Source organism: Carlito syrichta, unplaced genomic scaffold (genome assembly GCF_000164805.1).
Source record: "Carlito syrichta isolate Samal-C Ts95f unplaced genomic scaffold, Tarsius_syrichta-2.0.1 Scaffold303652, whole genome shotgun sequence".
Classification (NCBI taxonomy): domain Eukaryota; kingdom Metazoa; phylum Chordata; class Mammalia; order Primates; family Tarsiidae; genus Carlito; species Carlito syrichta.
Genome location: NW_007247748.1, coordinates 361,699 through 374,947, shown reverse-complemented (window position 1 = coordinate 374,947; position 13,249 = coordinate 361,699). Strand labels below are relative to the sequence as shown.

Below are 13,249 nucleotides of genomic sequence, written 5' to 3'. Positions count from 1 at the left end.
TGCACTACAGTCTGGGCGACAGAGTGAGACTCCAACTCAAAAAAAAAAAAAAAAATTCATGTACATCAGTATATAGTTGGATACAATAATCTTAATAATATCTTGTGGAATTTTACCCACTTGAGACAAACTATACTAGGACCTCAGTAAAGTATCAGTCATAGTAATACAATCTGAATATGAACATCCAGATCCATGAAGCTCAAAGTGCCCTCAAGAGACTAGTCCAGAGAGGTCCTCTCTGGGGCACACTATAATCAAATTACCAATGTCAAAGACAAGAGAATTCTAAAAGCAGTAAGAGAAGAACATCAAGTCACATGTAAGAACTCAGCAGGTTTCTTCAGCAGATTTCTCAGCATCATCCCATTCTCCCCTGGCCTTAAAGATTTCGCTGAGAAATCTGCTGAAGAAACCTGCTGAGTTCTTACATGTGACTTGATGTTCTTCTCTTACTGCTTTTAGAATTCTCTTGTCTTTGATGTTAGTAATTTGAATAAGTGCTGAAAAAAAAAAAGAATTACCAGTAAAGCTACCATTCAGAAATGAAGGATAAACAAAGTTTATCAGATAAACAAAAGTTGCAAGAATTTACCACCACCAGACTTGTAAGAAATGCTTGAGGAAGTTGCTACAACTGGAAGTGAAAGGATAATAATTACTACCATGAAAACATTTGAAAGGATAATCTCACTGGTAGAGGTAAATTAATTACCAAATTCAGAAAATCCTATTACCGTAATTGTGATATAAATAAAAACAGCCAATGATAACAGCTACAGTAAGTTGTTAAGAAATACACAATATAAATTAAGCAACACAATAAGTTGTAGGAGGGTAGGGCAAGAGCCTAGAGCATTTCTATGCAAATAAAATTATCAACTTAAAATTATTATAATCCTAAGATTTTAAATGTAAGCCCCAAAGTAACTACAAAGAAAAAAAACTAAAGTAGACATACAAATGAAAAAGAAATCAAAGCTTATCACTATAGAAAATCACCATGTTACAAAGGTAAACAGACAAGAAAGGAAAAAAGAAGCTAAGAAGATATACAACAAGCAGAAAACAATAACATGGCAGGAGGAAATCCTTACCTATCAATAATTCCTTTAAATGTAAATAGATTCAATTCCCCAATCAAAAGATACACAGTGGCTGATGGATTAAAAAATCAAGATCTAACTCTATGCTGCCTACAAGAGGCTCACTTCATCTGTAAGGACACACACAGATTGAAAGTGAAGGGATGAAAAATGATATTCCAAGCTGATGGACACCGCAAGAGAGTAGAAATAGTTAAACTTATATCAGACTAAACAGACCTTTAAGCAAAAAACTGTGAAAAGAAACAAAGGTCATTATATAATGATAAAGGAGTCAATTCAGCAAGAGATACAAAAATTATAAATAAATGTGCACCCAACGCTGAAGCTCCCAAATACATAAGACAAACACTATTAGACCTAAAGGGAGAGACAGACAATACCATAATAGGGGACTTTGCCACCACCCTTGCAGCAACAGCAGCAACAGACAGATCTTCCAGAAATCAGCAAAGAAATGTGGGATTTAAACTGTACTCTGGTCCACACAAATTCTTCTCAAGAATACACAGAACTTTCTCCAGGGCAGATCATAGGTTAGGTTAGAAAACAAGTCTCAACACATTTTTTAAAATCAAAATCATACCAAATATCTGTTCTGACCACAGTGGACTGAAACTAGAAGTCAATAACAGGAATAAATTTGGAAACTAAACAAATATACCTGAAAATTGAACAATATGTTCCTAATTTCTTGAAAAAAAAAAATTAAAATGGATACACAACATACTAAAACCTATGGGACAAGAGCAAAATCAGTTCTAACATGAAAGTTTACAGCAATAAATATCTAATGCAAAAAGCAGAAAGATGGCTGGATGTGGTGGCTCGCACCTGTAAATCCCAGCACTTTGGAAGGCTGAGGTGGAAAGACTGCTTGAACTGCAGGAGTTTGAGACCAGCTTGGGCAACAAAGCAAGACCTCATCTCAACAACAACAACAAAAATCAAAAAATTAGCCAGATGTTGTGGCATGTGCCTGTTGTCCTAGCTACTGGGGGAATCTCAGGCAGGAGGATCACCTGAGCCCAGAAGTTCCAGGCTACAGTTAGCCATGATTGTGCCGCTGCACTTCAGCCTGAGTGACAGAGTAAGACCCTACTCAAAAAAGAAAACCAACCAACCAATCCAGAAAGGCTTCAAATAAACAACCTAACACTGTACCTCAAAGAACTAGAAAAAACAGAATAAACAGAACCCAAAATTAGTAGAAGGAAGAAAGATTAGGATTAGGATAGAATAAACAAAAGAGACTAAAAAATGATTCAAAAGACCAATGAAGCCGGGCTCGGTGGCTCAGCCTGTAATCCGTGCCTTTGGGAGGCTGAGGTGAGTGGATTGCCTGAGCCCGCGGGTTCGAGACCCGCCTGGGCAGCGAGACCTCATCTCTACAATAAATCAAAAAATCAGCCGGGCGTGGTAGCGCATGCCTGTAATTCCAGCTACTTGGAAGGCTGAGGCAGCAGGATCGCTGGAGCCCAGCAGGCGAGGCTGCGGTGGCTGGGAGTGGCCACTGCACTCCAGTCTGGGCGACCGAGTGAGACTCCAACTCAAAAAAAAAAGGTCAATGAAATGAAGAGTTGGTTTTCTGAGAAGAAAAACAAAATCAACAAACTTTTAGCTAGTCTAAGAAAAACAGCGAAGGCTCAAATAAATAAAACCAGAGATGAAAAGAGAGACATTACAACCAATACCACAGAAATACAAATTATCATAAGAGACAATTTTGAATAACCATATGCCAATAAACAGGAAGAACTAGAGAATTTCTGGACATATACAACCTACCAAAATCAAATCATGAAGAAACAGAAAACTCAAACAGACCAATAACCAGTAATGAGACTGAATCAGTAATAAAAAATCTCCCATCAAGAAAAGCCCAGAATCTGAGGATCTCACTGCTCATTTTTTTTTTTTTTTTGAGTTGGAGTCTCACTCTGTCACCCAGACTGGAGCGCAGTGGCTGCTCCCGGCCAATGCAGCCTTGACCTGCTGGGCTCCGGCGATCCTTCCGCCTCAGCCTTCCAAGTAGCTGGAACTACAGACGCGTGCTACCACGCCCAGCTAATTTTTGATTTATTGTAGAGATGAGGTCTCGCCGCCCAGGTGGGTCTCGAACCTGCAAGCTCAGGCAATCCACTCACCTCAGCCTTCCAAAGGCGCGGGATTACAGGCTGAGCCACTGAGCCCGGCTTCATTGCTAAATTTTATCAAACATTTTAAAGAAGAACTGGTTGGGCACAGTGGCTCACAGCTATAATCCTAGCACTTTGCAAGACTGAAGTAGGAGGACTACTTGAGCTCAGGAGTTTGAGACCAGCCTAGGCAACATAGGGGGACCTCATCACTACAAAATAAAAAAAATTTAGATGAGTATGGTGGTGCACACCTGTAGTCTCAGCTACTCGGGAGGCTGAGGTGGAAGGATCACCTGAGCCCAGGAGGTTAAGGCTGTGGGGTGAGCCATGATTGTGCCACTGCCCTCCAGCCTGGGCAACAGAGGGAGAAATGGAGTAAATTCACATCAACGGCAACCAGGAACAGAATTTGAAATGAGGTAAATTCATGTCAGCAGTTATAATATCAAAACTCTTTGCTTTAGGTCCTAAATCACTTTATACCCATATATGTGAGAAATCGTCACAGAAAAACTAGCATAAAACTGTGTCTAATAATGAAATATCACTCACATAATATAAATCTAAAATAAGAAAGAGGGTGAAGACACATGCCCGCTTCAGGAAGAAGTGCCAGAGATGAGGAAAAATTACATGGGTTGAAGACTACTGAGGAGGAAGACAGTTTCCCCAAGAAAGGAAAAAAAATGGAATCATCTAAAATACTCAAAACCATAGAAGACAGAAAAAAGAGTAGAATACAAAAATACTGTAGAAACAAAAAGCAAAGACAACACATAAAAAACAGTAACAAATATGACAGATATTAATTTGACTTTACCAATAATCACTTTGAAATGATCTAAATGCACCAATTAAGAGATAGTGAATCTGAGAATGGATCAAAAACCAAAATGAAACAAAAACACCCAACTATATATAATCTGTAAGAAACCCACTTTAAAAATAAAGATGCACACAGATTAAACGCAAAAGGATAAGAAAACATATACCATGCTAACACTAATAAAAAGAAAGCAGGAGCAGCTATATTAGTTTCAGACAGCGCAGACTTCAAAGCAAGGAAAGTTATCAGAGAAAAGAAGGACATGACATAATGACAAGGGGGTCAATTCTCCAAGACAGGCATACACCTGACAACAGAGTGCCAAACTACATGAAGCAAAAACTCACAGAACAGCAAGGAAAAACATGTTAGTTCACTTTTATAGCCAGAGACTTCAACATCCTGCTATAAGAAATGGAGAGATCCAGGTGGCAGAAAACCAGTAGGGACATAATAGAAACTCAACACCACCAATCAACTGGATATACAATATCTATAGAATACTTCATCCATCAACAGCAGACTACACATTTATCTCCAGCTCACATGAAACATTCACCAAGTGAGACCACATTCTGAACCATAAAACACATCTTAACAAATTAAAATAACAGAAATTGTATAATGTCTTCTCTCAGACCTCAATGGAACTAAAACTAGAAATCAGTAACAGAAAAATAAATGGAAAATCCCCAAATACGTAGAGATTAAACAGCACACTTCTAAATAACACATGGATCAAAGAAGAAATCTCAAGAGAAATTTAAAAATATTTCAAACTAAATAAAAATGAAAATACCACACTTCAAAAGTTGTGAGATGCTGCAAAAGCAGAGCTTAGAGGAAAATTTATGGTTTTGAACATATACATTAGAAAAGAAAGATCTAAAAACTAATACCCTAAATTTCTACCTTGGGAAACTAGAAAAAGAAGAGCAAATTAAATCCAAAGTAAGCAGAAGAAAATAAAGAGTAAGAATTAGCTGGGCATGGTGGCTCACGCCTGTAATCCCAGCACTTTGGAAGGCAGAGGTAGAAAGACTGCTTGAGAACAGGAGTTCAAGACCAGTCTGGGTAACATAGTGAGACCGTATCGCTATTAAAAATTTTTTTTAAATTAGCTGAGCATGGTGGCGTGCACCTCTAACCCCAGCTACTTGAGAGGCTGAGGTGGAAGGATGGCCTGAGCCCAAGAGATCGAGGCTGCCATGAGCCATATGAGCCATGACTGTGCCACTGCACTCTAGCCTGGGCAACAGAGTGAGACTCTTTTTTCTTTAATAAAAGAAAATTTAAAAATTGGAGCAAAAATCAATGACATTAAAAACAAAACAAATTGAGAAAATTAGGAAACCAAAAGCTTGCACTTTGAAAAGATCAATAAAATTAATAAACCTCTAGCCAGGCTAACAAAAAAAGAGAGGACACAAACAATGTATATAAGAAATGAAGAAAGGAACATCACTATAGATTCCCTGAACATAAAAAGGGTAATAAAGAAATATTATTAACAGCTCTATGTCTATATTTGATAAGTCAGATGAAATGGGCCAGTTATTTGGAAGACACAATTTGCCAAAACTGACACAAGAAGAAATAGAACATCTGAACAGACCTAACTCTATTTTTAGAAACCGAATCAATAATTAATAACCTTCTAAAACAGAAAGTACCAAACCCAGATAGGTTCACTGGTAAATTCTATCAAACATTTAAGGAAAACATACCAATTCTCTATAATCTCTTTCAGGGGACAGAAACAGAGGAAATGCTTCCTCCCTCATTCTATGAGGCCTAATACCAAACCAGACAAAGACATTACTAGAAAGATAATCCCTGTTGCCACACGGTTCAAGAAGTACTCCCCACATTGCAGATAAACTTTTTTCTTCTTACAAATCTTAGTTTTTTTCCCTAAAAATTTAAGAGGCAAAGAAAAGGAGATAAATGTATGGAGAAAAAGAAGAGTCTTTTCATAAACTGGCTATCACATCCTTAAACAAAAATAAGAAATTTTTGTGAGTTATAGTTAATGGGTTTGGGTTTCCACATTAACAAAGATCAAATTATATATATATACATATATATAATTTTTTTTGAGTCGGGGTCTTACTCTGTCACTCTGTCACCCAGGCATGGCCACCACAGCCTTGACGTGCTGGACTCAGGAGATCCTTCCACCTCAGTCTTCCAAGAAAATGGTACCAAAGGTGCACCATGCACCTGGCTCATTTTTTGATTTATTGTAGAGATGGTGTCTCACCAAGTTGCCCAGGCTGGTCTCGAATCCCTGGGCTCAGGCAAGCCTCTTGCCTCTACCACCCAAAGTGCTGGAATTACAGGCACGAGCCACCATGACTAGCTAAATTTTACATCTTTATAATTATAATGTTTTACGATTTAAGATTTTGAGCAACTTTACTTCTTTTGATTTCTGTTCTTAACTAAGGTTCCAGCACAGTACTGACCCGTGAAATACAATGTAAACCACACATAAAATTTAAAATGTCCTGGTGGCTATGTTAAAAAAGATGAATTACAATCATGTACTTAACTCAAAATACTACAAATATCACCATTTAAACATATAATCAGCCCTTTAAAAATTATTGAGCTATTTTGCATTTTTTTTCCCTGCATCAAGTCTTTAAAGTCTGGTTTGCATTTTACACTTTAAGCACTTTTTTTGTTTTTTAAGAGACAAAGTCTCACTCTAATCCAGGCTGGAGTGCAGTGGCACGATCATAGCTCATAGTTTGACTATATAGCCTCAAACTCCTGGGCTCAAGTGATTCTCTTGACTCAGCCTCCTGAGTAGCTGGGACTCCCGGCATGTATCACCATGCCTGGTTTTTAAGTCACATCTCGAGTACTCAGTAGTACATGTGGTTAATGATTATAGTACTGGACACTGGAGTTCTAGGAAGAAAGACAAAGTGTATCCAGAGCGTATGTACAATGGCATAGCATACAGTTATTTGAAGAAAAATAGCACATTTATACAAAATAAACACACCCATATATATAAACGCATATATCTGGAAGAATTCATGTGCTATGATTTGAATGTTTGTGTCCCTCCAAAATTCAGGTTGAAACCTAATTCCCACTGTGACAGTATTAAGAACTGGAACCTTTAAAAAGTCATAAGTCATGAGGGTTTCTCATGAATGGGATTAGTGTCCTTATAAAGTAGGACCAATGGATCCCTCTGCCCCTTCCACCATGTGAAGGACATCTAAGAATATGTTCCATCTATGAGGAACAAGCCGTATCAGACACCAAATCTGCTGACACTTTGATCTTGAACTTCTAGCCTCCAGAACTGTGAGCAATACATTTCTGTGGTTTATAAGTTACCCAGTCTACGGTATTTTGTCATAGTAGCAGATATGGATTAAGACCACATACATGCCAAAATGGTTCCAAACTTGGAGTAGGTGAGTCAACAAGGATTTCCACTTGGTACATGATATGACGTACTTCCATATTATTTGAAAACTTTTTTTTGGAGTCTCACTCTGTTGTCCAGGCTGGAGTGCAGTGACACGATCACAGCCACTGCAGCCTTTACCTCCTGGGACACGTGATCTTCTGCCTCAGACTTCCAAGTTGCTGGGACTACAGGCGTGAAACCACTACACCCGGTTAATTTTTTTATCTATTGTAGAGACAAGGTCTTGTCATGTTGCCCAGGCTAGTCTCGAACTCCTGGGCTCTGACAATCCTCTTGCCTTTAGATTCCCAAAGAACTGGGATTATGGGTGTGAGCTATAGTGACTGCCCCTTTGAAATCTTTTATAGCCAACATATACTCATTAATTATCTGAATAGTAAAAAAAATGTACAAGACCACATACAGCTTAAGAGCCTTGCTAAGACCATTTCTGTGGAAATTAGCATCCTGTAATGTGTAACTTTTCCTCATCCTGAGCACCTGAAGGATAGAGATATTTCCACTGTTCTATCCGGAGCAGTGGAATGCCTTAGAATTGAGAATCTGATGACTACACCATGCAAGATAAATTGACACAAAAATTATTACTAGCAACAAACTATCAAAATAAAGATTTCGCCAAAAAAGTGTGTCCAGAAAACCCATCTCTGTAGTGAAAAGGAGTAGGTATGTATTTTAAAACTAAAGAAACAAAATTTCAAAAAAAAAAATTAAAAGTAGAGAGAAGGATACCATCTAAAGGGCAGCACATTTTCCCTACAAGTACCATATAATTACAACCAGGAAATGAGCATGAAGGACAATAAGCAAGCTACTGGACGTGTGGGGAAAGTTTAATCCAACTATGACTTTCTTTTTGAATTCCAGATGCAGGTTGGGCATAGTGGCTCACACCTATAATCATAGGTGGGAGGGTCACTGAGGTCAGGCGTTTGAGATCTGTCTCTACCAAAAAAACAAACAAACAAAAAACCCAACAGATTTTAAGTTCAATAAAAAAGTGAAATTTTCCTAATCTTGAACATTTGAGATAACTTTTACTTCACCTAACTTACTGTTCACAGCCAACCCAATGTTCCAAAATCCTGGCTTCTGAAGTAGGATCTAGTGTTTTATGGGCTCAGTTTCCTACATATTGAGCATTTTGGCACAGTAACCTAATGTTTCTCTTCATTAAAATTTTTCTTTAATGCTATTTAAAGATCTGAAAAAATATTCTTAAAACTTTATTTCATTATGACACTAATGATCTAAGTTATAAAAGAAGGCTTATTCAGATTAGTCCCGTATTGGTTAGTTATTACAGAAATTAAAGAATTAGTAAACATGTTAACATATGAGAAGAAACAAGAAAAAAAAGAGCCTATTTGTATTATCTATCAGCTTATAGTCTCTATGTCCAATATTATGTGATTAGAACAGCAAGAAATGGGGGTCTGTTGTTTTACCTATTTTACATTTTACCTTAGCGTAGAACACAGATTTCTAACAACCTGCACTTAGCTTCTGCAAATATGTAATAAAAATTTCTTCATGGCTGGGCTCAGTCTGTAATCCCAGCACTTTGGGAGGCCAAGGTGAGTGGACTGCCTGAACCCATGGGTTTGAGACCCACCCGGGCAACTTGGTGAGGACTCGACTCTACAATAAATCAAAAATTAGTCAGGCATGGTAGCACGCGCCTGTAGTTCTGGCTATTGAAAGGTTATTGGAAGGATCATTGGAGCCAGCAGGTCGATTGTGGGGTGGCCATGAGTGTGCCACTGCATTCCAGCCTGGGTGACAGAGAGAGACTCCAACTCAAAGAAAAAAAATTTCTTCATGAGATTGAGACAACCAACCAGAAAAATATAATGCTTTGCTGGTATTTCATTACATCTGCTAAAAGTATTCAAGTCGTTCATTGCTATAAAGATAAATTATCTGTTATATAAACTAAAAATTCTATAATCCTATATCAAGTGTTTAATGAAGGCAAAAAGTACCAAAATTTTCGTTTATTTCAATAATTAAATGCTTAAAACCCCCCTTATATGAAACATTCAGTTTCTTTCATGAAATCTTGTTCCCACTAGGGTTTTTAAATAACACACAGGATTTAACCTGAGACTGACGCTCATGACGAAGTGAGCTTATATTTTACAATTTTAAGATAGCCCGCTGGATTTATCATATTAATTCAAATATACTTTCTAGAATGAAGAAGATAAGGGTTTGAGTACAGTTATTTGGTGCTAACTGTACTTAACTAACAAGTTAAGTTATTCTGTTTAGGCCTGTATAAAGGATTACCTGTATATTAGAATCTCCCTTTATATACTTTGCTCCTTCTATTATAGCCATATATGAGAATCTGAGTTGATCTGGTGTCTGAATAAGTCCCATTCGATATTTTCTCATATTCAGTAAGACTTGTTTAATGTTAATATCATCTTCTTTTTCCATCTGCAAGAAAGGTAAAAATAAGTCAAGACTTTTGTTTTCAGAGTCTAGGAAACAGGCAGTACGGATCACTGCTAAGATTTTTACTATGTATTTGCTCCTCTTTAAGAACAAAGATAATTTAATACCGCAGCTGTCACTGTGGTGTTCACAACAACTATCCCAGCCCACCTACCCTCCCCACATCTCAGTTGCTCAAGTAGTAGACAGAGGATTTCTGATTTGTTAGCTGGTTCACAACTTATTCCAAACTAATCATAGTAATCTCATTCATTCTGACCAGTAACTGGTCAAAAGATGGATTTATGATCAGTTCTGGTTAATTTAAGGGTAAATCCACTGGGATTAATTTTTATTGTAAGGTCTTGGCAGGAGTGAACTTTTTTGCTAACTGCCGTTCTGCCTTCTTCATGTCTGAACTACAGACACAATGTCTGGACTTAAAGCAGCCATCTAAAGATGGTGGAAAAGGAAGTCAGAAAAAGCCTAGATCCACAGTAACACTGTTGACCTACAGCACCAGCTTTGGATCATTGATCTGGTATAGAACCACTCCCCCCCCAACCCTGGCCGACTGAAAAAGAAATTGTTTAAGTTATAGTTGACAGGGAACAGGCATCATTAACAAAATAAATCTCAGAATTTCTATTTTTTAATTTTACTTTAATTTTATTTTAAAGATATGAGATACAATTCAGGATTAGGTATACAAGTAGTCATCGTACATGTAAAGTTTGGGCCTCTCTTTGGTCCCACTTTGCCTGGTTTGAGATCAGGTATGCTTACTAATGTTATGTGTTCCCCCTCCACCCTCCTGGCAGTTTCTGGCTACTGCAATCCCTTTCTTATAGTATTATGATAATTGTTCAGGGTCTGCTTAAGAGTGAAAACAGAGTTCTTTGTTTCTGAGATAAATCACTGAGTATTATAGACTCTAAATCCATCCAAGTTGCTGCCAAGTCCATAATTTTGTTCTTTATGGCTGCATAATAGTCCATCGTGTATATGTACCACATTTTTTTATCCACTCCAGTTTCAGTGAGCAGCACAGTTGGTTCCATGTTTTTGCTATTGTAAATAGTGCTGCAATAAACATGCATGTGCAGGTATCTTATTGCAGAGTGATTTCAGTTTCCTCCGGGTATATTCCCAGAAGGGGAGTTGCTGGGTCATATATGGAAGGTCAATATCTAGTTCTTTTAGGAATTGCCACACTGTTTTCCATAGAAGCCGAACTAGTTTGCATTCCCACCAGCAATGTAGAAGCGTTCCTTTTCTTGGCATTGCCAGCATCTGTTGTCTTTTGTTTTATTAATGTTGGCCATTCTTACTGGAGTTAGATAGTATCTCAGTGTGGTTTTGATTTGCATTTCTCTGATGATTAGTGAGGCTGAGCATTTTTTCATGTGTCTGTTGGCTGCTTGTATGTCTTTTTTTGAGAAGTGTCTATTCATGTCTTTTGCTCACTTTTTAATGGAGCTGTTTTTTTCCTTTTGGCATGTTTGAGTTCCTTGTAGATCCTAGATATTAGGCCTTTGTCAGATATGCAGTTGCCAAATATTTTTTCCCAGTCATGGCTGTTTCCCTGTTCTCTTGATGGTTTATTTTGCTTTGCAGAAGCTTTTCAGTTTGATGAGGTCCCATTTGTCTATCTTATCTCTTATGACATGGGCTTTTGACCAGGAACTGGTTGCCTATTCTGATTCCTAAGGGTGTCTCTTGCATTATATAAGATTCTTAAAGTTTGAGGTCTTACATTCAGGTCTCTGATCACTTGGAGTTGACTTTTGTGTATGGTGATAGGTAGGGGTCCTGTTTCATTCCTCTGTATGTGGACAGTCAGTTTTCCCAGCACCATTTGCTGAATAAGTTCTCCTCTCCCCAGTGGTTATTGGAGGCTTTGTTGAAGATGAGTTGGTTGAGAAATTGAGGTTTTGTTGCTGGAATCTCTATTGGTCTACATGCCTGTTCTTGTATCAGTACCAGGCTGTTTTGATTATTGTAGCCTTATAGTAAAGTTTAAAGTCTGGAAGTGTGATACCTTCTGCTTTGTTTCTTTTGCTAAGGATTGTTTTGGCTATTCGTGGTTGTCTATGTTTCCATATGAATTTCTGTATTGTTGTTTCCAGGTCTGAGATGAATGATGTTGGCAATTTAATGTGTATAGCATCGAATCTATAGATTGTCTTTGGTAGGATGGACATCTTAAACAATGTTGATTCTTCTAATTCATTAGCATGGAATATTTTTCCATTTGTTTGTGTCATCTTTGACTTCTTTGAGTAGTGTTTTGTAGCTTTTGTTGTAAAGATCGTTCACTTCTTTGATTAGGAAGATGCCAAGGTATTTCTTTTTTTGTGTGGCAACTGTGAATGGGATTGTGCTTTTTATTTGTTTTTCTGCCTGTTTGTTGTTGATATATAAGAATGCAACTGTCTTTTGCACGTTTATTTTGTACCAAGACTTTGCCAAAATCATTTATCAGCCTAAGGAGGACCCCAGAGTTTTTAAACAAGACAAAGTTCACTTTAATCTAACAATCTAATTTTGATTGATGTATACTCTATATAGAATGGTAATACAGTAGGTATGTTAAGATTTAACCATTCCTAATTCCTAACTTTCATTAGAGATGCAATATCTGAAATCTTCTATTGAGAGTATTACTCTATTGATCAAACTTCCTGTTAACAATGTGTTTAAAATGAATAACATATTAATTCAGTTGAGAATCTACTTTGTGCTAGCAGTTATGTTAGAAAGCATGAGAATGCTGATACAGGTGAAATGATGTATAGCTGAGATTTTGGGGATATACAAGAGAGTAACAGAGGAGGCTAGGACAACACAAGGATATAAAGTCAAGGTTCAGAACACAGTCTACCAAATTGCCCAGGTTATTGATAATCTTAAAACATGTCCAGGAAAGCAGAAATTAAACTACAGGGAATAAATGAAGGAGCAGATGGTATGGCAATCAAGACAGAAAGTATTGTTGATGGGCTTGATTCTATAAGAGGAGGAAGAAGCTGGGCTCGGTGGCTCAGCCTGTAATCCCGCGCCTTTGGGGGGCTGAGGTGAGTGGATTGACTGAGCCCGCGGGTTTGAGACCCGCCTAGGCACCGGAGACCTCATCTCTACAATAAATCAAAAATCATCCGGGCGTGGTAGCAACATGCCTGTAATTCCGGCTACTTGGAAGGTTGAGGCAGAAGGATCGCCGGAGCCCAGCAGGTCGAGGCTGCGGTGGCCAGTCTGGGCGACAGAGTGAGACTCC

At 37.9% G+C, this 13,249-nt stretch overlaps 1 protein-coding gene across 3 annotated transcripts in view; it reads right to left on the bottom strand.

The window, feature by feature from the left end:
* Positions 1-13,249, bottom strand: part of PTPN2 (protein tyrosine phosphatase, non-receptor type 2) — a 97,027-nt gene that overhangs the window by 16,984 nt on the left and 66,794 nt on the right. For all 3 annotated transcript variants that reach the window (XM_021712813.1, XM_008058927.1, XM_021712812.1), the window contains exon 7: positions 9,823-9,975. In XM_021712813.1, the coding sequence (XP_021568488.1) occupies positions 9,823-9,975 (153 nt within the window). The remainder of the gene's footprint in view (positions 1-9,822; positions 9,976-13,249) is intronic.